We start from the raw sequence: 24,474 nt of genomic DNA, 5'->3' as shown, positions 1-24,474 counted from the left end.
CTTCAAACTTGCTTTGCAGAGAACAAAATGACCTTTTTTCTCCTCATATGCACCTGTTCTCATTTGCAGGCCAATTCATGCTGCTATGGGGAGGGCACAGCAGTTAAGCACACGTGAATAACCTTGCACTGGCACTGCAGAAATACATATGATTTTTTTTTTGCAATGGTTCTAGTACCAAAATATCCCAGGCACAAAGGGATTTGGACTCTACATTTACAGCTAATGATCTGTACAGGCCTCTAATGAAACTGCACAGTAGCCCTGCTAATGGCTTCAAGGGGAAATGCTTCAGGCCCTGGCTGCTGCTGATGCTGCTTAGGGAGTTGTGCTTTTAGCTCTGGCATGCGTTAAAAACCTTTTCTCACTGTCGCAGACATGATGGCTCTTCTGGAGAGAGGAAAGGCACTGACTGAGCTCATGTCATTAACCACCTTTAAGCACACACGGAGGATCTAAAGCAAACACCACCCAGTCATTCAGCAACTGGGGTTAGCTCAGACCAGCCCCTGAATCCCCGAGCACACCCTGCTCTGCTCTCCGGGTGCCGTATCTCTACCCTGCTCCGAGCACTACCTGCTGCCTCTGCTCCAGGAAAGAGCAGGCAGTAGCAGAGGGCTCTGGACATAGACCTGGGGCACACACTTCAGTCCAGGGCACTGAAAGTCCCCCACCGCCAGCCAGGCAGTCTGGCAGCCCCCATCCTGGGAAAAGCACTGTGGGATAAGCTCTACCTGGTGTTTCATTTCTTCTTCATTGCCTGCCCCTTCCCTCCCTGAGAAAGGCAAAGGGAGCCTTGCTTGAGAAAAAGCAGTAAGATGCACTATTTCTTTAGCAAGGTGTGTGTCAGCAGTGCTGGCCTGAGTGTGCTCAAATCCAGCAGCAGCCACTGTCACCTACTACATCTCATTGCCCATCACAGGCTGAGTGTGACCCAGACAAGAAGGTGTCCATTCTGAGGGGAATCCTCCCTCTCCCCATTACCCCTTCCCATGAAAACCACCCCAGCGTGCCTTCCTGCTCTGAGTGACACACTGAGGCAATAGTAGAAGCTTCTCGCCCATGCGGTGACAGATTTTGCAATTGGTTTTAATGGGGTATTTACAAGTTCTGAGGCGGGCTCCTTGCACAAGGAGTGTGACCTGGCCCTGGCAGCTGGTTGGGCTTTTCAATGACATTCCTGCAACTCGCCCAATTGCAGCCCAGGCACAGTGGAAAGCATTTAGACATCAGAAATGCCAGATTAATTATCTCTTAATTGATACCTCCACTTGGGGACAAACGAAACCGGAACATCCCTACTGTCCTGGGAGCCTGCCACTTACAAACAGATTTACAGCTAAAAATACCACGGCAGTCCCGTGGCTAATCAACTGCGCTGCTTACCCTGGGTGAGGTTACGAAATTGTCTCAGGCTGGCACTTGGAGCGGCAAGGGACTGGCTGCAGTGGCAGCACCTGTGTGCAGACCGCGCCAGGGCTGTGTGGCATTCCCAGCGCCCAGGCGAGGGGCAGTTCGTGCCAGGGTAGGCTGAGAGCTCCGCAATTGGGTTTCTCCAAACTAAGATCCAGCCAGAGCACCCTGACATGAGGCCTCCTACCCATCGTTAGAGGCTGCAAAGAGAAAACCTCATCCCTGTGTCTTGTAAGAATCATTAAGCACCCAGTGTGTTTCCCTGTAGTGTAACATTTCCAGCGAGCTCCTAATCACGCTGGATGCTTGAAACAGCCTTTTTGTGCCCTCTGCACCTACAACATATCCCAAGGGATCTCTCCCCCCATCTCTTTACAGAAACATGCACACACACAGAGGCCAAATGGCCACAGCGACCCCAGTTTCTTTTAAATTACCATCATCTTTATTTTCTTCACATATGTGCAAACAGAGGAGATCGCAATGGTGGTGTTCTTAAAAATAACAAAATGTATTTGCATACATTTCCCTATGTACACGTGAACAGCCACAAGTAGAGTCTTCTTTTGCACAGCAAAAGACCTAGAGCATTGAGATCGGGGACAGGACCAGGGCCCAAAAAAAAGGTCTAACTTAAAAATAATAATAAAAAAACCCCAACTTCACAACAGTGCAAACCTCTCGGACACGACAGCACGATGGAGTGACTTTAATGGAGAAAACGGCGGGGGGGGCCCTCGGATGTGAGATTTCTGTCTGTAAACAAGGCGCAACACCTCCCTCCCGCCGCCCTCCCCGGGGAAAGCTATTCCAGGAATTTGGCAGATCTTCAAGGGCTGAGTCGGAGGTAAACAGCCCGCGGCCGCCTCCCCTCCTCGGGCCGCGGCGGGCTGGGGCCCGGCTCCGGCGGCCACTGGCACGGGAAGGGCGGCCGCTCCCCGGGATGCCGCGGGACGCGAGGGCGCCGCGGGGAACCGGGGCGGCACCGTGCACCGCCCGAGGGGCCCCGGCGTGGCCGTGCAGCCACCTCGGCGGAGCCGGAGGGGTCTGGTGCGCCCCGGTGGGGCCGTACACGCCCGGAAGGGACCGTGCGCTCCCGGAGGGGCCGGAAGGAACTCGGTGCGCCCCGGCGGGGCCGCGCATTCCCGGAGGGAATCCGGTGCGCCCCGGCGGCGCCGCGCACGCCCGAAAGGGCCCGAGCGCTCAGCCGGTCTCGGGGTCGCCGGGGGGCGGCTGCTCGGCGTCGCTGCCGGGCGGGGCGGCCCCGTCCGTGCCGCCGCTCTCCAGAGACGACTCGCTGCCCGTGCTTTCCCCGGAAAGCAACCGGCGGACGCGCAGGTCGGCGCGCAGCGAGCGCAGGTCGTTGCCGAGGCTCAGCTCGCCCAGGTCGCGAAGAAGCTGGCCCAGCTCTGGGCTCTCGCCGCGGCCGGCGCCGGGGCGCAGCAGCTCGCCCTCGGGCTCGCCTAGCGCCTCCAGGATGTCCTCGCAGTCGCAGTGCATGGCCCGCTCCTCCTGCTCCTCGCCCAGCAGGTCCTCCGTGATGGAGCCCAGCTTGGGCGCGCTGCGGCTCCGCTCCACCGGCGGCTTGTAGCAGCACTGCCCGTTGAGCAGCTTGCGCAGCGGTACCAGCGGGATGCTCTGCTCACCCACCAGCTGCTGCTGCTGGTGCCGCGCGTCGTCCCGCTTCTTCAGCCGGCGGAACTCGGCCAGTGCCGTGGCCGAAGTCTGATAGAGCAGCAGGGCCATGGCCTTCGCCTTCTCGGGCTTGGAGACCAGCACGGCGTGGCAGCGCAGCATCACTGCCTTGTGCTTCAGCTCGTGGCGGTAGATCCAGGCGAAGACACGGGGTAGGCGCGGATCGGCCACGCAGTAGGTGACCCGGTGCAGCAGGTAGAGGTGGCCGGGCCGGCGCAGACCCTTGTCCTCGGCGTGGGCCATGCGGATGCCCTGCGCGCTGATGGTCAGCTTCATCTTGGTGCCCTGCCGGCCCGCCTCGCTCTTGCTCCAGATCTTGCAGACGGCCAGGTCGGTGCAGCCCTCGCCCTTGGACTGGATGGTGGTGGCGTTGCCCAGGTAGAGCACAGTGTAAGTGGGGTCTTCGCTGGTGACGCGGAATTTCCGCCGCTTGGAGCGGAACATGCTGCCCACGCGGTGCAGGGCGCTCTCGGGGCAGGCGCGGGCCAGCGAGGTGAGGGCCGAGTAGTGCACGCTCACCGCGTACCCCTTGGGCTTGCTCTGCCGCCGCGCCTCGCCCGCCGCCAGCTCCACCTTGCTCCGCTTCCAGGGCAGCATGGCCCCGCGGAGCCGCGGCTAGGCGCCGCGCCGACGGCTCCGGGCGCGGGGGGGCATGCCACGGCGGCGGCGGCTGGGCTGCCCGCCCGCCTCACATCCTTGCGGGCGCCGGGCGGCCGCGGCCGTAGATATAGGCGGGCGCCGGCGCTCCGCGGGCGCGGAGAGGGGAGGCCCCGCGCACCGAGGGCGGAGCGCCCGCTGCCCGGGCCCGCCGAGCCGGCGGCGCGCTGCTCGCCGCCCGCCCGCCGCCGCCGCTCTGCGCCGCCCGCCGCGGCGCCCCGGCCCCGGCCCCAGCCCCAGCCCCGGCCCCGCCGCGCCGCGGGGCGGGCAGGGGGCGGGCACGGGGCGGTGCCAGCCCGGACGGGCGGCCCCCCCATCCCGTCTCCTCCCCGCCCGCCGCGGAGCATCCCCGCGGAGCGCGGCCCCCAGCGGGGGCACCGGCCGGTGCAGCGGCGGGGAGTGCGGACCGACGTGCGCTCAGTCCCCCCCCGCCCGCCTCGATCCCCACGCGCGGAGGGTGGGTGCCTCAGCAGCCTCTATCAGCGCGGGCGGGGGGGATGGAGAGCGCACCAGGGGGGAGCCGTCTGCCCAAACCCCCCATAACTGATAAAAATCCTAGGGCCACTACGGGACACCCTACTGCGGGAGACCCCACGGCCAGGAGAGTTCCAGCCCCAGCACCCTGCCCGGCCAGGGTGTGCCATGGAGGAGTCCCGCTCTTCCAACATAATCTTCTCTTTGGTTTGGTTAGCCCGGCTCTGAGAACCGAAGGGCCTGCAGCAAATACGAGCTATTATGTATGACTAATGCTTTGCTCTTTATTTATATGCAGCAGCCGAATAACAAGAAGCTGTCTTGTAATTTCTTGTTGGGATTGCTCGAGTACAGTCGCAGACTAATGAGAAAGTTGGTCTCTGTGTCATTACTATAGCTTCTCATGTCATGTATCATATCCTTGCCAGAAAGAAAAGAAATTCCAGCGTTGCAGAGAATGGCACTTCATCAGGATTTGGATAAACGCTCGACAAAAGGGGAGCGGTACGTACTCATGCAGTAAAATATGTACACACCTGCTTTAATTATTTGACAAATCATTTCTAGAGTTTGGATCAATTAAACCAGTATATAATTATCATTATTATTATTATTACATTATGCCATCTAGCAGATTACTGGGGAACTGCAAGTAACCACAGTGTTGCATGGCCAGGCTAAACTGGCTGGGGCAAACTGTCTGGGCCACTCAGCATGAAGCCCAGCACACATTGGGATGCCTGTTGGGGCTTGGCACCGTGCTGAAACGAGCCCTCTTGGACAAAGTCCCACTGGGACCTCACAAGAGGTGAGGGGCTGCAGTTTGTCCTGTTCGCAGTGCCTGGCAGCAGCCCACCCCAGCTGGGGAGTCTCTGCTCTTGGTCCTGATGCAGACTGAGTGCCAGGCACGGCCCTGGGAACCCCCACGATGCTGTCAGTGTGAGGGCAGGGCAGGCTATGTGCTGTGCTGCAGCCTGTGGCAGAGAGCTCCTGCCAGCCTGTGGGACCATCCCACTGCGTGGCAGGGAGAGAAAGGCTTCAGTTTGTACAGCTGATTCATTTCACCTCCAGTAGCATCAAATGTGCTTTTCCTTTGTCTCTTTTGTCTTGCAAGGTGAAAACAGAAGATGCTGCTGTGCACATAAATCCAATGGCTTAAGGTGACATCTGACACCTACACATGGTGTGGCACTCCTGTGGTTCCTTCTCCCCTCGAGGTGTTCTGCTGAACCACAGCTCCTCAGACCCACGCCTGCCCCATGCTTCTTAGCAGCTGCCACCTGCCTGAGCAGTGCCTGCGAGCTGCAAGGCCAAGAGCAACCCCAGCCACTCCTCTGAGACGTGTGGGCATGGCAGTCTCCCCGTGGAAGAGGGAGTTGCCTTGCCAAAGCCCTGCCTGCCTCCAGCTGTAGGCAGAGGAACCTGTTTTGGGCCTCAGGCTGGAGGCTCAGCAGGCAGGTGTTTGCTCTGGGTGGGATGGAGCGGGCAAGGAGCCCCCCACACCTTCCTGCAGTGCTGCTTCCTGAGGGAGAGTAGAGCCAGGGGGCTGGTGCTGGTACACAGACGCTTCTGATAATGACGCCCACAGAACTGTTTGCAGAGTCACACTGGGCTCTGCCATCCCAATTGAAGTGATCCATGTTCAGGAATGAAAACCTTAAATTTTCGCAGCATGGCTTGCACAGGCTAGTGAGCCCCATGTCTCTGCAACAGCCCTTGGGCATACCTGGCTGCAAACCCCAGTGGCATGTAAAGTGAGGAGGAACGCTGACCCCCTTGCCCTGCCCACTGCCTCCCCAGCCCCAAGGCAGCAGCACTACCATTTCTGCACTGCCTTCTTCTGTGGAGGTTTATCAGCCCCTCCACTGGGGACTCCACGTGGTGACTAGGGAGCAGCAGCACCCTTAGCATACCTGCCTCTTGGAAGTGCAGCTTTAGGGAAGGCGACTTATGGTTACATCCCTGCTCGAGGATGGAATCTGTCTCAGCTCAGTTCCTCACCGTCCTTGCTCACCAGTCAGTGTACCAGACCACTGCAGCCTTTCTTGCTTTGTTAATGGGTCTAGTTATCTTCAGGTTTGTCTCTTTCCTGCTGTGTGGCAACTGTTTCAGTTCTGGATGTGGATGATTGCCACATGCTTCAGCAACTGAAGAGCATATTGCAAATCGTGATGGTCTGTAACAGCAATTCCTAAACAAAATGCTGACCACTCCGAGCCCTGTGCTGGGCTGAGGAGTTGTGCCACAGCCTTTGGATGAAATCTGGTAGCAGGGAGCAGCCCAGTTAAGTTTGGGGCACCTGCTCCAAGTGTGGGGCTATTCCAGTGGCGTTGGATGTCTGTATTTCACTGCCAGGAGGAGAAGCTGAAGCACAAGCCTTGCAGGGTCAGGACATGCTGGCAGCACCCGTGATGTGTAGGACATGCACGCTGGGGGCTTATCTGCATGGCACTGTAGCCTGGGGGAGTGCAGCAGCCTGCTCTCTATTTATGCAATATCCCAGCAGCGACTGAGCATCACCTGCCTGGTGTGCACGCTTAGAAAGCTTGAGCAAGGCGTGGGAAAGTCTGTAAGATACCATCTCTGCCCTGCAGCCCAGCACTGGCAGCACAGTGAGTGCTGCACTTGGCCCTTGGCAGACCCCACTCCCTGACCCACTCCATCCCTCTCCTGCCCTGCCCACTCCAGTCTGCACTGGAGCTTGTAGGCTTTGGGGTGCATGGTGCCCCTCTGAGGCACAGACAGGTGGCCAGCTGCCCACCACCTCTGTTGGAGGGGGATGGCCAGGCTGCCCATGCTGGATGCCCTGCAGCCGTGTGGGGAGATGCCGGGGCCTGTCTGATGGAAGAGGGTGAAACCCTGCAGGGAGCAGCCCCACTTCATGGATGACTTTTGTACCTAGCAGCTGGAATTGGAGCTGCTGTGGGTCTCTGATTGGGGAGAGTAGTGGGAAGAGGTGCTGGGGAAAGTTGATATGACAAAACCAAAATAATTCATGGGAATGTACTGATTTTGTCAGTGTATGAAAACTTATCAGGTTTTCTCCTCTCAGGTAGCAGGAGAGCTTGTTGTGGTGCAGCAGCTGAAGTGCAACAGTCAAAGTGAAACATTGCATACCAGCATTTCGGTATTTTCCAAAACAAACTATTTCAGAGGCTCTATAACTATGCTAAATGTCAAAGTTTTCACTCTTTGTTCTGAATCAGGACAAAGGAAATGCCGAACTGTCAAGATTTTTCATGGAGCAGAAAGACTGAGCGTCTCCTGAGCCTCACAGGCCATCAGAGGGGGCAGGCGAGGTGCCACAGCCCCCAGTCCCTGGCCAGCAACTGCAGATGGCTGCCTGTCACCAGGAGTGGGGACAGCCCGAGATGAGTTGGCAGGGCAGGAGACAGCATCACCTGCTCAGGGAGAAGGGCCCTTAACAGCCTTTAATGGATGCCTCATGTCACCCCTGCTGCCCTCCTGCCTCTCTGAAGGGGAACAGCGCCCCAGTCCTGCAGACAGTGTGCCCTGGTAGGGCTCCAGGGGTTGGGGCTGGAGGCACAGGCAATGCCAGGGCGGTGTGAAGAATGTGGGAGGTCCACACACCAGCAGCCCTGGATCTGTTGGGTACACCAAGGATGATGCCAGCGTAGCTCAGGGTGCCACAGCCCAAGGGCAGCCCTGGGGCCAGGGCTCTGCCTCTCAGCAGGGCCATGCTGGTGGTGGCACACCTCTGCCGTGGTTGTTTTTCAGTCACCGAGGGCGGCACACCCTGTTTCCTGCACAGGCAGCTGCGGTGCTTCCTGCATCCACAGCTATAATTAGAAGGGCAGTTGGTGTCCAGTGGTGCAGAGCCCTTCCTTGGGGTCACGGCAACCTCGGGGGTGCTTGCTGGGTGGTGTTGTGCTGGGCACCTGTCCTCTCACCATGCTGCCAGCCAAGGGGAACAGAGGTGGTGTTGGGGCAGCATCCTCTGCTCAACACCCCATCTGGGGGGCTGCCACTATGGGGTCATCCTTGTCCATGTGGAAGAACAGCAGCAGGCAACAGGGATGAGTCTGCCCAGGCAGAGTTGGCACACTGGGAGCTGGAGAAATCCCATCACCTTCCCATCCGGCGCTTTGTGCCTTCAAAGATGCAGGCAGCTCTCTCTAATTAACTTTTCCCCACCCTGCCAGGAAAGAAGGTGATTTTATCTTCATAGAGCTGATAGAAGAGCCAGAGTCTAAAAAACTCGCCTGAGGCCCCCAGCAGGGTTAGTGTCTTCTCAGGGCTCAGCCTTGGCCAGGCAGCCCTGCTTCAGAGCTTCCCCGGCATGGTGCTCTTTCTAAAGGGGACCATGACCTTCACCAAAAGATGGGGAACAAGCTCCCTCTTTTCCTGCAGTGCCAGTCCATTTCTGAGCACAGCTGGAAAGAAAGGGGTTCAAGCAGCTGCAGTTGTGCACAGAGCAAAATTGTCTTGGTGTTCTTGCAGGGGTGCTTTGGGGGAGGTTTCTTAATGAGTCTGCTTGTCAGGCTGAGGCTGGCGGTACCCTGAATCAAGCATTGTGAACCGACATGAATAATGAATAGCCATCACATGAATATTTTAGAGAGACAGTCCTGAGATCTCCCAGTGCTACCTTAAAGGAAAATTGAGGAAAAGTTGTCCAGAAAGAACGATGTTTCCTTTAGGCAAAAACACACTGTTATCGTTGGCTTTTGAAAAAGAGCTGCTGCTAAGTAATTCTCAGGATTTGCATCAAAAACTGGAGCAGTGGTTTGGCTCCAAGGCAGAAATTGGGAGGGAAGCCCAAGTGAATGATTACAGTGTGCTGGAAGGACAGCAGATTTTACTTTGTCTATGCAATGATTTTCTGAGAAGTCCCAAAGCTATGGCCACCCTCCAAAGAGCCAGCAGTGCTGAGCATGGTTAGTGCAGTTCAAAGGAGTTGTGAGAGGTTTGGTGATGCACAGGAGTGCTTGTTCTCCCAGAACAACATTTCACTCCAGCCTGAGCACTTCTGTCAAAGAGCTGAGTTGTATAAACAAGGTCCAGCAGCAAAAATTGTGTTCATTTTTCATGGCTGCTGCATCATATGGGAATGGGTTGCAAATCAACAGGTTTATCAGACCATAGCAGCATACCCCTCTCCTCTACGCTCTCCTTGACTGGCTGTGCTTTTGGCATGCACACTCTGGTGCCAGGCTGCTCTGTGCAGCTCTTGTGACAGCATCTGTACTTCAGTGGCCCTTTTCACTGTGTGTGAATAATCCATGCACAAATGACTTCTAGGAGCAGCAGGTTGTCGTGTTCAGGTAAGACCAGCAGCAGCCCGTCTCGCTCAGGTAGGCACAGCAGAGCAATGTCAGAGGGATTAGAAACATGGCAATTGCAAATAGGCAATTACTACTCTAGCCAAGTCTCCAATGTCTCTGTCACTTGGATCACCCAATCTGTATCTCCTTCAGCACTTCTCTGCTCAAAGCAATCCTTGCTGTGCTGCTTGCATCAGCAGATACAAATAATTCCTCAGTGTTTATGAAGTGCCCAGAAATGTATCTGTTACAAGAATGCAGGCAATTTGGGCATTTTCTTCAGCAGCTCCCACAAAGGTGATAGAAAATACCTGCAGTGACTGTCCCTGAAGCACTTCAGTCTGGAAATGGGGAATGGTGTGGGAAAAAAGGGCAACGTGTGGGAAAAACATGCCAATCAAAATGCACAGGTCTTTGTTCTTCAGGTTACCCTCAAACCTCACTGCCCTCAGGATGCACAGAGGGTTGCAGGTGGTGAGGCAAGTGTGAGCCTCCTTTTCCCACTGCAACAACACTTCTGCCTGTCCCCAGGTGTCTGTTTCCAGTTCAGCCATCGCGGCTGCCTGTGTCCCATGGAGGTCCACCCAGCACTCTGTACTGGTGGAGTCACCAGCCGAGGGCCACAGTGATGCCGAGGCCATGCTACGGGGCTGTGCTGATGGGATCATAGGAGCATTTTGCCCGTGGTTGGGCAGCCTGGGAACACACTGCACGTGCCTCGGCTGTGAGGTTAGAAGTGCTGCCAGACCCAAGGCATGGGGAACGGCCAGGCTGGCTGGCTGCTCTGGCTGGTGATTATGCATTGTAGAGGCAAGGTAACTTTTAACTGAAGTACAAAAGAAAGACAATAATGAGCACTTTTATTACTGCCTTGGTGCCCACATAAAGACTTGAGATGGTTTTATTAAAGATGACGTGCTTAGAAAATGAGTTTACTAAATCTCTGCATGCTGTCTGCAGCCCACCAGCCTTCCACTGAAGCACCTCGCCTAAATGAAAAGGAGACCGCTGAGTCCCCTTTCATCTCTTTTATTTGCCTTATGAAGCAAAGGAGGGGCCAGACCAGGCGGGTGATGGTGGCAGAGCCTGGGATAAGCATGGCAAAGGTTCAGACGTACTTGGGAAATTTATGCCACACAGTTGCTGGCTTTGAAAAGTAGAATAAAGGAAAAACTGTGTCTTCCTAATGGGTGTTTATCATGGGGAGGCATCCCATAGTGCAGAGCAAGAGAAAAGACCACTCCTTCCTGCAGCATTGTACATGGTGCCATGCTGCTGGTGGCCAGCTCCTGAAGTTAAACTTTGCCTGCCTCCGTTTTCCAGAGATTAGCCAGGTTTTTCTCCAGTTACAACTGATACACATTACAGAGTTATACTCAAAACTGTCTGGCCTTAACCCAAGAACCATAAAAGAGAAATGGTTCATAAATCAGTTCAGTGAGCAAGTACAGGTTGAGTTGTTTATTAATTTAACCTTCTCTCCCGTCTTGAGCCAGACTGGCCACAATGGCTGCTGCTGAAACCCGTTCAGTGGTTCCCTGGCTGGGCAGGCAGTGTTCTCTGTCTGGTAAAGATGCCCAGACTCTGGCTAGATTTTGGCAGCAACCTCGTAGCACAGCTATTGCATCCAGGTTCCCTCTTTGTCACTGTCATTCCTGACATACACTCGTTTACTCTATTGGGATGATGGAGATGGGGATCCTGCACTGGGCTGGGTGTGTTACAGGGCGCAGGTGGTTTTCCCCAGAGGGATACACAAACCCCTGCCCCCATGGCTGGCTGCTGGGCAGGGTTTCGCACGCTTTGCTGCTGGAGTGGTTTGTTTCCCGGAGATAACATCTGCGCCGGGCGGAACCTGCAAGTGAAACCGGCCCCGCCGCCGCCGGCACTGCCGAGGGCTGGGCTGGGAATGGCAGCCCTGCGCATCCCCCGATTGCCAGGGCCTCCTGCTGCAGCACCGACCTTGGGGTGGGGGTCAGCCGTGCCCCTGGATTTATTAGTGGTAGGGCTGGTGGCTGCTGTGGGAGAGGGTTAGAGCTTGACCTGGGAAGGGGAGCGCCGGAGAAATGGATGTCTGTGCTGAGTGCCATAGGGAGGGAGGAAGGGAAGGAAGTATGGAAAGATGGGTGGATGGATGGTAGATAACACAGAATCACAGGATCAGTTAGGTTGGAAAAGACCTCCAATACCATCGAGTCCAACCTATGACCTACTACCACCATGACGACTGGTGCTCCATCCAGTCTTTCCCTAAACACCTCCAGGGACGGTGACTCCACCACCTCCCTGGGCAGTCCATTCCAATGTCCAATCATTTTTTCTGTGAAGAAAATTCTTCCTAATATCCAACCTAAACCTCCCTTGGCGGGGCTTAAGACTATGTCCTCTCATCACGGACTGGATGGACGGGCAGTGGGGGTGGACGGACAGACAGACAGGCAAGGTAGCGTGGGGACGGACAGGCAGGGCAGCAGTGGATGTGCGCCGGGTGGGTGGGCAGTGGGCACACGGAGCGGTGGCGCGCCCGGCCGGGCAGGCGATGCGGTGCCGGCGCGGTGTCGCCGCTCGGCGGCGGGCGCGGGGAGCGCGGCCCCGCCGGCCCGGAGCGCTGCGGGGCGGGCACGGCGGCGGCAGCGGGCGGCGGAAGGGGCGGTGGAAGGGGCGGTGGAAGGGGATGGCCCGCCCGCCCCTTCCGGCAGCGGCGGCACATGGGCAAGAAGCGGGGAACGGGGCTTGGGCGCTGCCTGCAGCGGCAGCGCGGCCTGGAGCGCCGCGGAGCCTCCTCCTCATGGGTACGGCGTGGGGGCTGAGGGAGCGGGAGGGAGGCCGGGGCGGCCCGGACTGACGGCGCTGTCTTGTCCCGGCAGCTCCACGCCAGCGAGGTGGCCGCCGAGCGCGGCCCGGAGCTGCGGTCGGCGCCCGAGCAGAGCCCGCTGGAGGAGTTCCTGGCCACGGCCGAGCTCGCCGGCACCCGCTTCGTGGCCGGTGAGGGGCTGGGACGGGACCGGGGCTGGCGGGGTAGATCCGGGGGCTGAGGAGGGGATCTCGGGGCTGGGGACCCAGGTGGAGGGCCGGGACCGATTTTGGAACGGAGGATTGGGAGCAGGAGTAGATATGATCTGATCTGTAGGGCTGACAATGAGTTTGGCCGGGCGGGGATCTGGGAGACAGAAGAAGGGGTCCTGAACCAGGGCTGGGGGGCAGCAGGGACAGGGTGGGGTGGCAGGGGTCAGCAGGATTGGGGACAGGGTGGGGTGGCAGGGGTCAGCAGGATTGGGGACAGGGTGGGGTGGCAGGGTTCAGCAGGATTGGGGACAGGGTGGGGTGGCAGGGGTCAGCAGGATTGGGGACAGGGTGGGGTGGCAGGGGTCAGCAGGGCTGGGGACAGGCAGGGCTGGGGATGGGTGGCTTTGGATGACCGTCTCTCTCTCCGGCAGAGCGTCTGAATGCCCAGATCGTGTCTGCCCAGAGCTGCACGGGCCTGCTCACAGCCCAGGAGGCTCAGCGCATCCAGCAGCTGCACCAGGAGAACCAGGAGTTCCTGCGCATCCCGCGGAGGCGAGTCCTGCAGGGCTGGGCCTGGATGCCCCTTGGCTGAGTGGGCTCAGCCCCTTGGTGGCTCAAGCCTGAGGACAGCCCTCTGCTTTGTTAGTACCCTGTTCTTGGGGAAGCCACTAACTAGCCTGCATGAGCCTACATGTAACCACATGTAACCACAGCACAGGTGCCAGCCTGCCATGTGAGTGCTCCCAGTGCCAGCCCTTCTGGCCTGATTGTGGAGGTTTCCTGCTCAAAGTTTGGCACTCCTGGAGCTGGTACATCCAGGCTGCCTGGTAAGCCTTTCCAGAGCTCTGTGCATGGCAAACAGGGAGATTATTCCCCTGTCTTTAAGACCCTACAAATCTTAGTTTGAGAAAGGAGCTTTGTGTGATCTCAGCTAATAGAGTTTGTAAGGAACAAGGAAAGAAGGTGTACTTAAAGCTGCTGAAAACAGGTGCGCTCGTGTCTGAACTATAACTGTCCTGGCATAGCTGAATGTATGGTGTTTGTGCTCTTTATGTTTACTGCAGTAATGTATCTGGTCTGAGTGCTGTTTCTGACCACTCACTCCAAAATATGCTTGTTACAGGCCACGCTGGGATAGGACAACCAGCGCAGAGGACTTGAAGCAAGCGGAGAGGGAAAGCTTTCTTGAGTGGAGGCGACAGCTTGCCCAGTGAGTGTGCTGCTTGTGTCTGGATAAGTACCTGGTGGCATTTAGAGACACAAGAAGCAGTGAGTTGTATTTATCCTTGCTAGACCAGTAAATTTAACATCTCCCTGTACTTGTCCTGGAAGGCTGGACGTCTCAGCCACAGTCTTTGTGGTGAGCTCTGCAAAGCTGTCTTGTGTGTGTGTGTTCTTTTAAAATTTTTCAGGATGGCATGTGATGTTCTGCATTTGCTTGTGAAGTAGAGGAGCACTGGATGTGTTTTCTAAGAGCAGCAGTGCTGCTCTGAATAGCAGGCAGTACTGCCAGCCTGTGTACAGCAGTTTGTGCTGGTCTGGTGCTACATCCACTGGCTTGGAGAGTTGTGTGATATCTGCTCATGCCCTGCAAACCCACACTTGCCCTGAGTAAAGTTGTTCAGGTGGTGGTAACAGCAAGTTAGAGGTTGTATAGAGCCATTTCAGGTACCACCCCCAAATTCGTTACCTTTTCCAAGTGGTACTCAATTGAGTAGTAACAGCTGGCACTTGGGATAACTTCTCTCATTTATTATTGTGTCTCTGAAATTTCACAGGCAGACTTTTGATTAGTTTTTGTTCTTTCTATCCTTTACCACTTCTCCATTGGCATGATCAGGACCGTTGTGTCACTGCTGAAGCAGTGCTACTGACAGCAGTTCACCTGGTGCTTGATCTGTTTGCAAAACCAGCAGAAATAGAACCTATATATTAGTCTGGTTTGAGAGCTCTCTCTAAAACTAAAGCCTCCTAGATCTAAGGAAAAACTGGTAGTGTGCTTACTGCCTGACATGGACCAAATGTGACATCTTTTTTTTTTTGTTTTGCCTTAGCCTTGAGGAAGAGAAAAAGTTAATTCTAACCCCATTTGAACGAAACTTGGAATTTTGGCGTCAGCTTTGGAGAGTCATTGAAAGAAGGTAAAGTATTTTGCTATTGACTTTTAAAAAAGTAGTGTTTAATGAACTGAAGCTTTTGAGTCAGGCTTCAAGTGTCTGAGCACAGGAAAAACAAGTTAGTAATGTTTTGTTATCAGCAATTGAAGTGATTTTGTTTCAAAGTGATCAAAATGTGATGTGAAGAATGGCAGCTGCTTAGTGGTGCCTGCTAGTTTTCAGCACTGTGATCTGCAGTGGTTTGCTCTAAGTCTCTGAAGATTCTTCAGATGCTGCTGCTCTTCCAGTAGCTCATTGTGGGAGGTCTCTTCTGAGAATGTGTCTTTGTCTCTTACTGAGATTAACCCCTTATCCTCTTTCCCAGCCACACAGCTGCAGCTGTTCAGGGGCAGGAGGCAAGGGAGATGAACTAAATGTTGGGAAAGAAGGAATCTCTTGGTCCTTGGCCCTTAGCTACGCAGAGAAGTTGCAGCAGTGCACAAAAGACAACAGGCTGTCCTATCACAGGAGTAGCTTTGTTTGCTGAGCTGTAATACAATAGGAGTGCTATCTGCTACGTTAATCTAACTGGGGCATTTAATTTCACTAGTAATTAAGTTTGAGATCATCTCATCTGATTTTCCTAAAATTGAAAAATACTTCACCAGTGAGGTCATGATGAGCTGGTCCTTTCACAGAAGGGGCTTTGTACTGGGTGCTGCTGGGCCTTTGGCTGGGAGACTGCTGGTTGGGAGCATCCACTGTGGGGGATCATGACAGGCAGTGTGAGTGTACTGGGTATTTAGAGGTGGCTGGAATATGTTATTAATGCCTTTCTGCTCTTGTTGAAGCTTTTTATTTCATGTAGAGTGAGGATGCTGTCTTGGAAAGGAATGGAAAAATCATTCAGTCCCTTACCTTGCCAGATAATTTGATCTGTTGTCAGCCTTTTCATGTGTTTGCTTCAAAATAGTTCCTAGCAGTGTGATTCAGTAACTTCTCTGTATCCCATCCCAGTACCATGGTGTCAGCTTTCTCTCATATTGATCTCTGAATTTCTGTAACTGTGCAGTACCTCTTTGTACCCTTGTGGCTTATTAAATTACTCCCTTGGGGGGGTTATTGATTTATTTTTTTTATATGTAACCAACTGCCTAGTGAGGCTTGAAATTCTTCCATTCAACCCTTCATGTTCTGAAGGTGTCCTGAGTTAACAAAAATCCCTGTCAAACAAATAGAATCAGCATGGGGCAATCAGTCTTTTAAACTACTTGCCTGCAGAACTCTAGTGGTAGAGGCTGTAGTTAAATTTTCCCTGTCCTTTTGAGAAAAGAAGCTTGAATGCCTGTGGAATCTGAAGCCATTGCATATAACTGATTTGTAGAACTGTCGAGTCTTGCTCAAATATGTGGTGGCAACCTGGTGTCTGGTTTTGAAGCTGTTTGCTGAAAGCAGGTTGTAAGGCCGTCCTTGCATGGGGGAGCAACATATCTTGTTGGGCTATTTTTTCACTGTTTTATGCTTTTTATGACAAGAAGTGCACAAGGAAATTTTTAAAATGCCTGATATCAAACACTTAAAATCTGCAGGTTGTTTGTGGGAGACTTTATAAATCCTGTTCCATGCAAAGGGGACAACCACATTCTAGAATATCTCACTGTGTAGGAAAACTACCTCTTCTTTCTTTCTGTAACCACCCTGCCACAGCTGGGAATGAGGACAGACAGAAATAAAGTTGTGTTATCACAGTTTTTAGTACCATTCTCAAGCACAGAATGCCACTGCTCTGGTTCTTGCTTGCTGAGTGTTTCTGGAGGGTAAATGGATTGGCAAAACTGGCGTGTTTCCTTCCCACTTGCCAGCTGTACAGGGGAATGAGCTAAGTGAGGAGAAAATACTGTACAGCAGTACTGGCTTGTAGCACAAGCCTGGCTCAGTTGGGCAGGTGGGCTGTTGAGATGCTTTGTTATTCAGTAAACGTACTTAGTAGGATAATACAGTTAAAACTATTAAAATTCCAAGCAAAACCTAAAAGCAAATAATTGCTGTGCCTTGCTGCTTCCTTTAAGGCAAAGCAAGGAGGAGTATTTATGGGGCTTTCTTTCACTTTTGCAGTGACATTGTAGTCCAGATAGTAGATGCTAGAAACCCCCTTCTGTTTAGATGTCAAGATCTGGTAAGTAAATCACTTTTTTGAATGTTATCTTAGTTATATATCATAAGGTTTACGTAATTTATTTTTTGTTTAACACATTCAGCCACCTTGAAACTGTTCTACTGTTGTACCTAAGTGAATATCTTATTAATTTATGCAAGTATTATGGCACAAACTTATTTTTGTTTGATGTCTTTTGATATTTCACACAGGATGTTGTGGATTTAGAGGCAATTCTGCAGACATTATATTGCAGATATTATATTACTCCTCATTACCCACTAAAAGTGTCTTCACTTAAAGGAATTGTTCTGTGTAAAAACATAGTGGAATAAACCTGAGTGAGAATTACTGCACTGAAAGCAAAGAATCAATTATTGAAGTGACAGCTTTGTAATGACAGACTACAGAACACTGCATCAATGAGACATTAAATTGCTCAAATAGTTATCTTGGAGTTCCTGCTGCAGGGTGCTGATTAATATCTTGTCATAGCTCTAAGCAGACAAGGTGTTTGCACACGTGGCCAGCAACAAGCTGTGTTGTTGTAGTTGCATGCTCCAATTTGTCCTTGTAGTTGTCTGCTAAACACCAGTTCCACCTAGCCCAGGGGATGGTAAGCTGGGCTACACCTGTGTGGAGCTTGTCTTGCTGCTCTTGTATTACCTTGGGGGGAAGAGGAGTCGAAACCAGAGTATGGACTGATCCTTCTCTTCTTTTTTTTCAGGAAAGTTACGTTAAGGAAGTCAGTAATGACAAGGAGAACATGATCCTGATCAACAAAGCAGATTTGTTGAGTGAGGAGCAGCGGGCTGCTTGGGCACAGTTCTTTGAGAAGGAGGGTGTGAAGGTGGTGTTCTGGTCAGCATTGGCAGAGTGTAAACGGCTGTCTGGAGAAGCAAAGGTACTGTGGGTGAGCAGCTCAAACTACGTGTGTGCTGGCTGCTGCTGGTAACTTGCTTTGCAGCTGTGCTTGTGATAGACCTGAGCACCTTTCTAGGAAGGGCACTGTCTTCACTGTCCTTGTCTCAGGGAAGGATTATTTTAAAGACCTGTGCAGCTATAAAACAGCATTTGAATGATCAATTCAGAGACAAGAGTGAGGAGACTAAAATGGTCAAGAAAGTGCAGAACACAGAAACAGCCCTTGTAGACCTGTTTGCAAAATCTTAACCCATGTAAAGAATTGGAAACCTTTCCAAGAGGGGTGCTGTGAGGGATGGGGTTATCGCTACAGAGTTTTTTTCTCTCCCAGAGAGGGGAGGTGTTTCTTAGAGAACCTATAGTACTTGAAAGCCCTTTTTTTGCCCAGTGGAACAAACTGAGTTACTGCCCCAAGTTACATGTTATCAGTAGGTGCTACTTTCATCTGTTACAGCCATTCAGCTATGGAATATCTCATATCTCCTTGTAAAAATACCTACTGTGTTCAGCTGGTTTACAATCCTTGCATAAAATGTTTTTACAGACTGATTTAAAAGTAAGACTGAAAATGGTAGTTCTATTCTCTTTTTTGGGAAAGAAAGGTCAAAAAGCCGTGAACAGTCCCTCTTGGAATACTTTTGTCCTTCTCCTGAAATGAGCTAGTTGTGTCTACATCATACTTAAGACCCCTATAAAACCTGTGTGATGTAAGCAGTGAATTGTCAGCCCTTGGGATGTGGCTGATGAAAATACAGTCGCTCGCACTGCAGTAACTGCAGTCAGCAGCAAGGCCTAGTGCTGTCTTTGCATTTCACCTCTGAAATGCTGTTCACACAGGAACAGGACGCTGAAGGTGTAGCAGAGCACCCGAGTGATTCTGAGGATGAAAGCTCCAGTCAAGAAGAAGACAACACAGCACAAGGTAGCGCAGAAAGCACATCCACAGACAGTGCTTTGCAAACTGTAAACCAAGTTCTGCTTAGTGATGATGACAGCAGTGATGAATATGAAGACTGTGAAGAAGATGAAGAGGAGGCCTGGCAAACCTGTTCTGAAGATGAAGATGAGGACAGCATAAATGCTATTGCTCCAGAGAGGATGGGAAACAGGACTGATGGTGCTGCAGTGAAGCATGTAGTGCAAGAGCAGAACAGGAATGTCAGGAACTTCAGCCATCTAGTACAGAGAAATGAGCTGCTGGAGATATTCAAAACCATGCACGATGGACCAAGGGTGAAGGATGGGGAAGTAAATGTTGGGCTGGTGAGTTGGACTTTGTGCTTTAATGGAACTTGTTTAATCTAAATTTTAATTCCATATGCCTCTACAGCTAAAATTTGTCCTGTAGCCTGGCTTCCTATAAGGCTTTAAAAACTAGCAAGCGCAAACACTGCAGCTCAGTGTTCTTCACTGCTTGCCCTGGTTTTTTAGTACACTTTATTGGAGTACTTTTGTGTCAGAGCTCTGTCAGTCTTCTGGCATCACCCTGCCTGATACCAGTGTTACCATTCCACTTCTTTGTCATCCAGGTGGGTTACCCTAATGTTGGCAAAAGTTCAACCATCAACACAATCCTTGGAAACAAGAAGGTGTCTGTGTCTGCTACACCAGGCCGTACAAAACACTTCCAGGTATTGCTAACAAACAGCATTGATCTTCTTTGTTATTTCTTTTTCCCCAGTGGAAGGAAGCTTCATTTTGAGCTAGTTGCAAGCACATGCAGTCACTGAGAACTCTGCCAACCTGAGCTCTGGCCAGCAGAGTATGTTGGAGAGGGATGGTCTTGATGTATAGAATTTTGGAACTTTAGTTCTTGCTTTCAAACTCTTGCTACAGTGTGAGTCACTTATGAGAGCTGCTGTGCAATGGGAGATGTTTTAAAGTGAGTGTTTCTCTGAATAGCTCAAGGTCAAGGTTTCAAACCACCCTTCTTGTTCACATCATTGCTGTGAATGAATCTAGTTTTGCTGCTGTTTTTATATTGATCAAGCTTTAATTTGGAAGTAGCAACTCCAGTGCTATAATGTGGGACCATTGTGGGATTTGCACTTGCTCAATCTCCTACCTGTTTCAAAACACAATTAAATGTTTCTGGAGTGCTTTCTTCTCTCCAATCAGACTGGAGAGCTGAGGGTCCTGTCTGGACACCTTATTTAGGAATTTTGGAAGTTCTGTGGTCTTTCACATCCAATTTCCTTAATTCATCACCTGGGGCCAGCAGGGCAGATGTCTGTGTTAGTAGAATTTCTGCATCCATGTTTCATCTATGCATTTATTTTTTTTGTTCCTGTTTCCTCCATGGCCACTGACTTGCCATTGTGAACTAACTGGTTATTTTCATGTAGACCCTGTATGTGGAGCCTGGCCTGTGCCTTTGTGATTGCCCTGGTCTGGTGATGCCATCTTTCGTCTCTACCAAGGCAGAAATGATTTGTTCTGGAATTCTGCCTATAGACCAGATGAGGGACCATGTCCCACCTATTTCTCTAATATCCTTTGCATGGGGTTCGTGGGAGTGTCTGCAAGGGTTGGATCTGGAGGATGTCAAGTAGCGTGTTCCAGCCCTGCTAGCAGCACACGTGCTCATGCCTTGAGGGCAGTGGGACACACTGGATAAAACAGCCCTGCTGTGTTGGTCTTTTCCCACCTCATTTCAACTTTGTCTTGTTGTCAGGCTTGTTTAATTTTTCTGGTTTGCAACAAAATCCAGAAGTCATTCTTCATGTGTGCTCTTGGAGTGACGAAAGGGCAAGGTTACTTGTGTAGCTGAAAATCACCAGGTGGTTTCCTTCACTAGCTCACGTTTGCCAGCATATCCCACGAAACATTTTGGAAGCAACCTATGGAATAAGTATTATAAGGCCAAGGGAAGATGAGGATCCAGATCGAAAGCCAACAGCTGAAGAGCTGCTAACAGCATATGGATGTGAGTGATGATCCTCATAAAACCTGTCACCTACACTCTGTGCATGGTCCTGAACATGTTTTAAAGTTAGGCCCACCTTGGGTTTGTTGTGCATTGCGTTAGGACTTGCCCTCTTCTCAGCAGGGCCTTTGTTAATGGCTCATCTCCTGTGTGTGTTTTGCCAGTCTCATCTGACAGGTGTAGATGGTGTGGAGGACATTGGTGAGATACCCTGCCAGTCTATAGTGTGGTGCTCTTTCAAATACCTCCCATCAACTGTATCTTCAATTAGACTCTGAAGAATGCAGCAAATTCTGATTCTCTGGCCTTAAAACAAAAATAAAAACCCAGCAGTTTTTCTGCTGGTAGGGAGATGTCAGCCCTCATCATTCCTTTCAGGTCAGGATGCTTCTGTGGTACCTCTGCAGTCAGCAATATTGTCTTTTTTTCCTTGCTTTCCCCAACAGAAGCCTCTTTCTGAGGGTGGTTTTTTTTGACAAAGGATACAAATGTGCAGTTAGGCAGTAGATAAGAACATATTCATTCTCTTGTACTTACACAGAATGTACTTTGGATTTGCCTTCCAGATATGAGAGGCTTTATGACAGCTCATGGACAGCCAGACCAGCCGAGATCAGCTCGATACGTGTTAAAAGACTATGTCAATGTAAGTGTTTCCTACATCTGGGTTTTCTTTCCTGCTAGGAAGTGAATTGAAGGCTTCACTAGAGCACAATAAAGTGAATTCTGTTTCTCTGGATAAAGTCACTGTATATCAAAATACTCTTTAGGTCGGGCTGGTTTTATGTTTTAAAAGAATAAACTGAACTTCTCAAGCTGCTTAATATTAAAAAGATCCTTGCTTAACAATATGGTGCTAGCTAAATAAATAATCATATCTCTAAAATAACCAGCAGATATTCAGGAAACAAACCCATATTCTATAGCTGGACCAATATTTGGCACTAAGGACTGTAACTCTCAGTGTTGTAATACTGCATTTTTCTGCAGCACTCTTAGCAACTTATTGTTGAGAATTTCTTAATAGGATCCTCCAGTGCTCCTGAGAGTTTTGCAGTGTATTGTTTGCAGCTGGAAATGGTGCTTTGATATAGAGGTGGAACAGTACTTTAACTTAGAAGTTGAGCCAGTTGTTGCCTAGGAGGAGAAATAAAGTGTACTTACAGTTTGCCAGTGTGAGCCCCTGGACTTCGAGCCCTTCTTAGGTTTGGGGTTGTTTTCTTTCCTCTGTGTGTTTTCTCTCTGAGTTTCTTTGGTCATAACTGTGTCCATTGCTTTCACAGGGGAAGCTGTTATATTGCCACCCACCTCCTGGTATTGACCCAAATGATTTTCAGCACCAGCATCAAAGATGCCTGGAGAGCAGAACTGTGCAGGCCCCTGGACAGGTGAAGCCTGAGAAGAATACCAAAGCAAAGCAGATTGAAAATGTGGTGGACAAAACGTTCTTCCACCAGGTAAATTCTGGAGGAAATTTGTTCCATGAGTTTTTGCTACAGTGCTTATTAGTAATTACTGAGGAAAAAAAGCCACCTTTGAGGATGGAGGTGTGCTGGGTTGAGTTAATGGTGCTAGATGCTGTGGGATCTACCTATAATTTCTATCTAAGAACTCTCTGTTCTTTTTATTATCTCCTAAATCACTGTGAATGTCCTAGGTGACTGGCAGATTGCTAATGAGCTATGCATAGCTGATTTTTAAGAGGTCAGTAGGGTGACCCTTGTCATTATGGACCTAACATCAATCTTGAGCAAACAGGGGGGTGACTGTGAAGACAGACAGGGAGGGTGGGGTGACACAGTAACTGACCTGGAACGTGGTTTTGGACTAACAGGTCCTTCAAACTAACGTTCCTTTCTTGAGCTGACATTTTTAGGGGATGTGATAAGCTTCTTTAAGACAATTGATTTAGTACTACCTGAAATCAGGTGAAAAGAATATAAACTGATTTAAAATCCAATGGAGAAATCTCAAAAATAAGTAGAAAATGGGAATTTTTCTTAACTTGTATGATTCTTGTGGAGTCCCACGGGGATCTGTTTTGCCCCTACACTACTGAAAAAATGTATTAGTGACTTGTAGTGAAATGTGAAATCCATAAGCAATTAGGTCTGCATACCTGACAAAGATCAGAACAGGTGTTTAGCAGTGAAGAGGGTGTGTCAGACAGCATGTTTCATTCTCTGTGGTTAGCTGGATATGAACAGTATTTGTTTAGCACAGCTAAAGATAATAATGCATTTTGAAAACAAGAACTCAGGCTCTTTTCAAAATAACGTAGAAAACTGTGACCTGAAAAGAATTTTTGGGATTACCAGACTCTTCCTCTGTCTGCCCAAAGTGCTGGCACAAGCTGTGAGCCCCATCAGTGCTACCCACACTCCAGACTTGAGCAAATTATTTTAGTCTGTGGCTTTCACAGATGCCAGATTTATTTTGCAAAGACAATTTGTTGTGTGCAAAGCAGAGGCTGTGAGAATCCATCCCAGTGCTGTAGCTGATGTCTGTCGCAGTGTCTCGTCAGTGCTCTGCCTCTGCTGGCAGCGGTGGGTGCTGGGGACCCGGTGCAGCTGCAGGCAGAACTGGAGCCTGCTGGCAGGCTTTGGCTGGGATGTGTGGTGTGACCTTCCTGCAGCTCTGGAGCGGGGGCTGAGCAGGTCCTGATGGGTTTGAGCTCTCCTGTGTCTGGTTTTACTGACATATTGCAGTTCCTGTGGTTAAATGTCTTCTCATCGGTCACTGGTGATTGTGTCTGCTCTTGCAGGAGAACGTCCGTGCCCTCATGAAAGGGGTCCGGGCTGCAATGGGATACCGGCCTGGCAGCGGCCTCGTGCCTGTGACTGCATCCAATCCTGGGAATGTGGTAGGAAAGCCCTGGAAAAAACATGGAAACAGGAACAAGAAGGAGAAAATCCGCAGGATCACCAAGCACCTGGAGGCTTAGCTGTGGCACCAGTACTGGGCTTTTCCAGGGCAGGGACTGCACTGTCCCACAGGCCTTAATTGAGGGGTAAAATAAAACAGATAAGTGGGCATCACTAGCTCACCTGGTAGCTCTGTGCTGTGGATTGGCCTGGGCAGGGGTAAGGGTGGGCTCTGGTAGTTGGAGCTCATCCCTACTGGGAACAAAAGAGACCTGGCTGTTTGTGTTATCTGGAAGCCAGCCCAGATGTTTGACTGCTGCTGAAACATCCTTTCAATGGGAGCAGATGGAGCCATGCGGGAGTGTTTTTTCCTTCCATAAAGGATGTATTTTATGGCTGTTGCAATCAAAGCAAGCCCTGTAAATCTGACTAAAATCTTTATAAACAGTTGAACTTCAATGAGTGATGTTTGTTACATTATGAGACACTATTGCTCATCTCCTTTTTTTTTTCTGTCTTTAAAGCTGGTTTGTTGATTTGACAGAACACTTTAGTGTGTTGAAAAATGAGGTAAAGTGATCTTTATTGCCCTCTTCCTTCTCTGCTGTGCCAGACCTATTCTGTAGAATCTGGTACTGAAACCACTCCCAATTTCCCAGCTTGAGCAGAGCATGGCACACTGTGCAAGGAAAATGCTTATTTTATGTCCTTCACGCTGAGCTGGTATCAGTTGTTTTCCTGTGTGACTTCCCACTGGTATTTTAAAACATTAGCTCTGTTTGACTGGCTAAAAATCTGGTGCTAATTTGTCCTTAAATATATTTGAGATTTTACTTCCTATATGGTGTCATGTTCTGTCTCATTGACCTAGTCACAGAAGTGTCTAATAGCAAATTTTAATTGAGTACATGACCATTTGATGCTAAAAAGACTTTACTTGGGGTCGGACTTCAGTGAGATTTATTTCTTAGCTGCCCTG

General features: G+C 51.0%; 2 protein-coding genes across 6 annotated transcripts; one reads left to right on the top strand and one right to left on the bottom strand.

Moving 5' to 3' along the window:
* Positions 1-1,835: 1,835 nt before the first annotated feature.
* On the bottom strand, positions 1,836-3,947 carry FAM43A (family with sequence similarity 43 member A). The gene has a single exon (XM_064666288.1). The coding sequence runs from the start codon at positions 3,703-3,705 to the stop codon at positions 2,617-2,619; it is 1,089 nt and encodes a 362-aa protein (XP_064522358.1). The 5' UTR covers positions 3,706-3,947; the 3' UTR covers positions 1,836-2,616.
* LSG1 (large 60S subunit nuclear export GTPase 1) lies at positions 3,399-24,335 on the top strand. Of its 5 annotated transcripts, XM_064666286.1 has the most exons (17): positions 3,399-3,498; positions 4,668-4,743; positions 5,354-5,422; positions 7,292-7,366; positions 12,392-12,509; positions 12,962-13,082; positions 13,654-13,740; positions 14,585-14,671; positions 16,742-16,802; positions 17,509-17,694; positions 18,543-18,968; positions 19,235-19,336; positions 20,051-20,194; positions 20,508-20,631; positions 21,198-21,277; positions 21,915-22,088; positions 23,396-24,335. In XM_064666286.1, exons 3-17 carry the CDS (start codon positions 5,420-5,422, stop codon positions 23,573-23,575), a joined length of 1,968 nt encoding a protein of 655 aa, XP_064522356.1. In that variant the 5' UTR covers positions 3,399-3,498; positions 4,668-4,743; positions 5,354-5,419; the 3' UTR covers positions 23,576-24,335. The 5 variants fall into 5 exon arrangements, with proteins under 5 accessions (XP_064522356.1, XP_064522355.1, XP_064522354.1 ...); XM_064666285.1 differs by having other exon boundaries at positions 5,354-7,366; XM_064666284.1 differs by lacking the exons at positions 3,399-3,498; positions 4,668-4,743; positions 5,354-5,422; positions 7,292-7,366 and adding an exon at positions 12,188-12,316 and having other exon boundaries at positions 17,509-17,685.
* Positions 24,336-24,474: the final 139 nt, after the last annotated feature.

This window comes from Pseudopipra pipra, chromosome 10, assembly GCF_036250125.1.
Source record: "Pseudopipra pipra isolate bDixPip1 chromosome 10, bDixPip1.hap1, whole genome shotgun sequence".
Lineage (NCBI taxonomy): Eukaryota > Metazoa > Chordata > Aves > Passeriformes > Pipridae > Pseudopipra > Pseudopipra pipra.
Note: the sequence above shows the minus strand (reverse complement) of the source record. Positions and strands in the feature narration are given on the sequence as shown.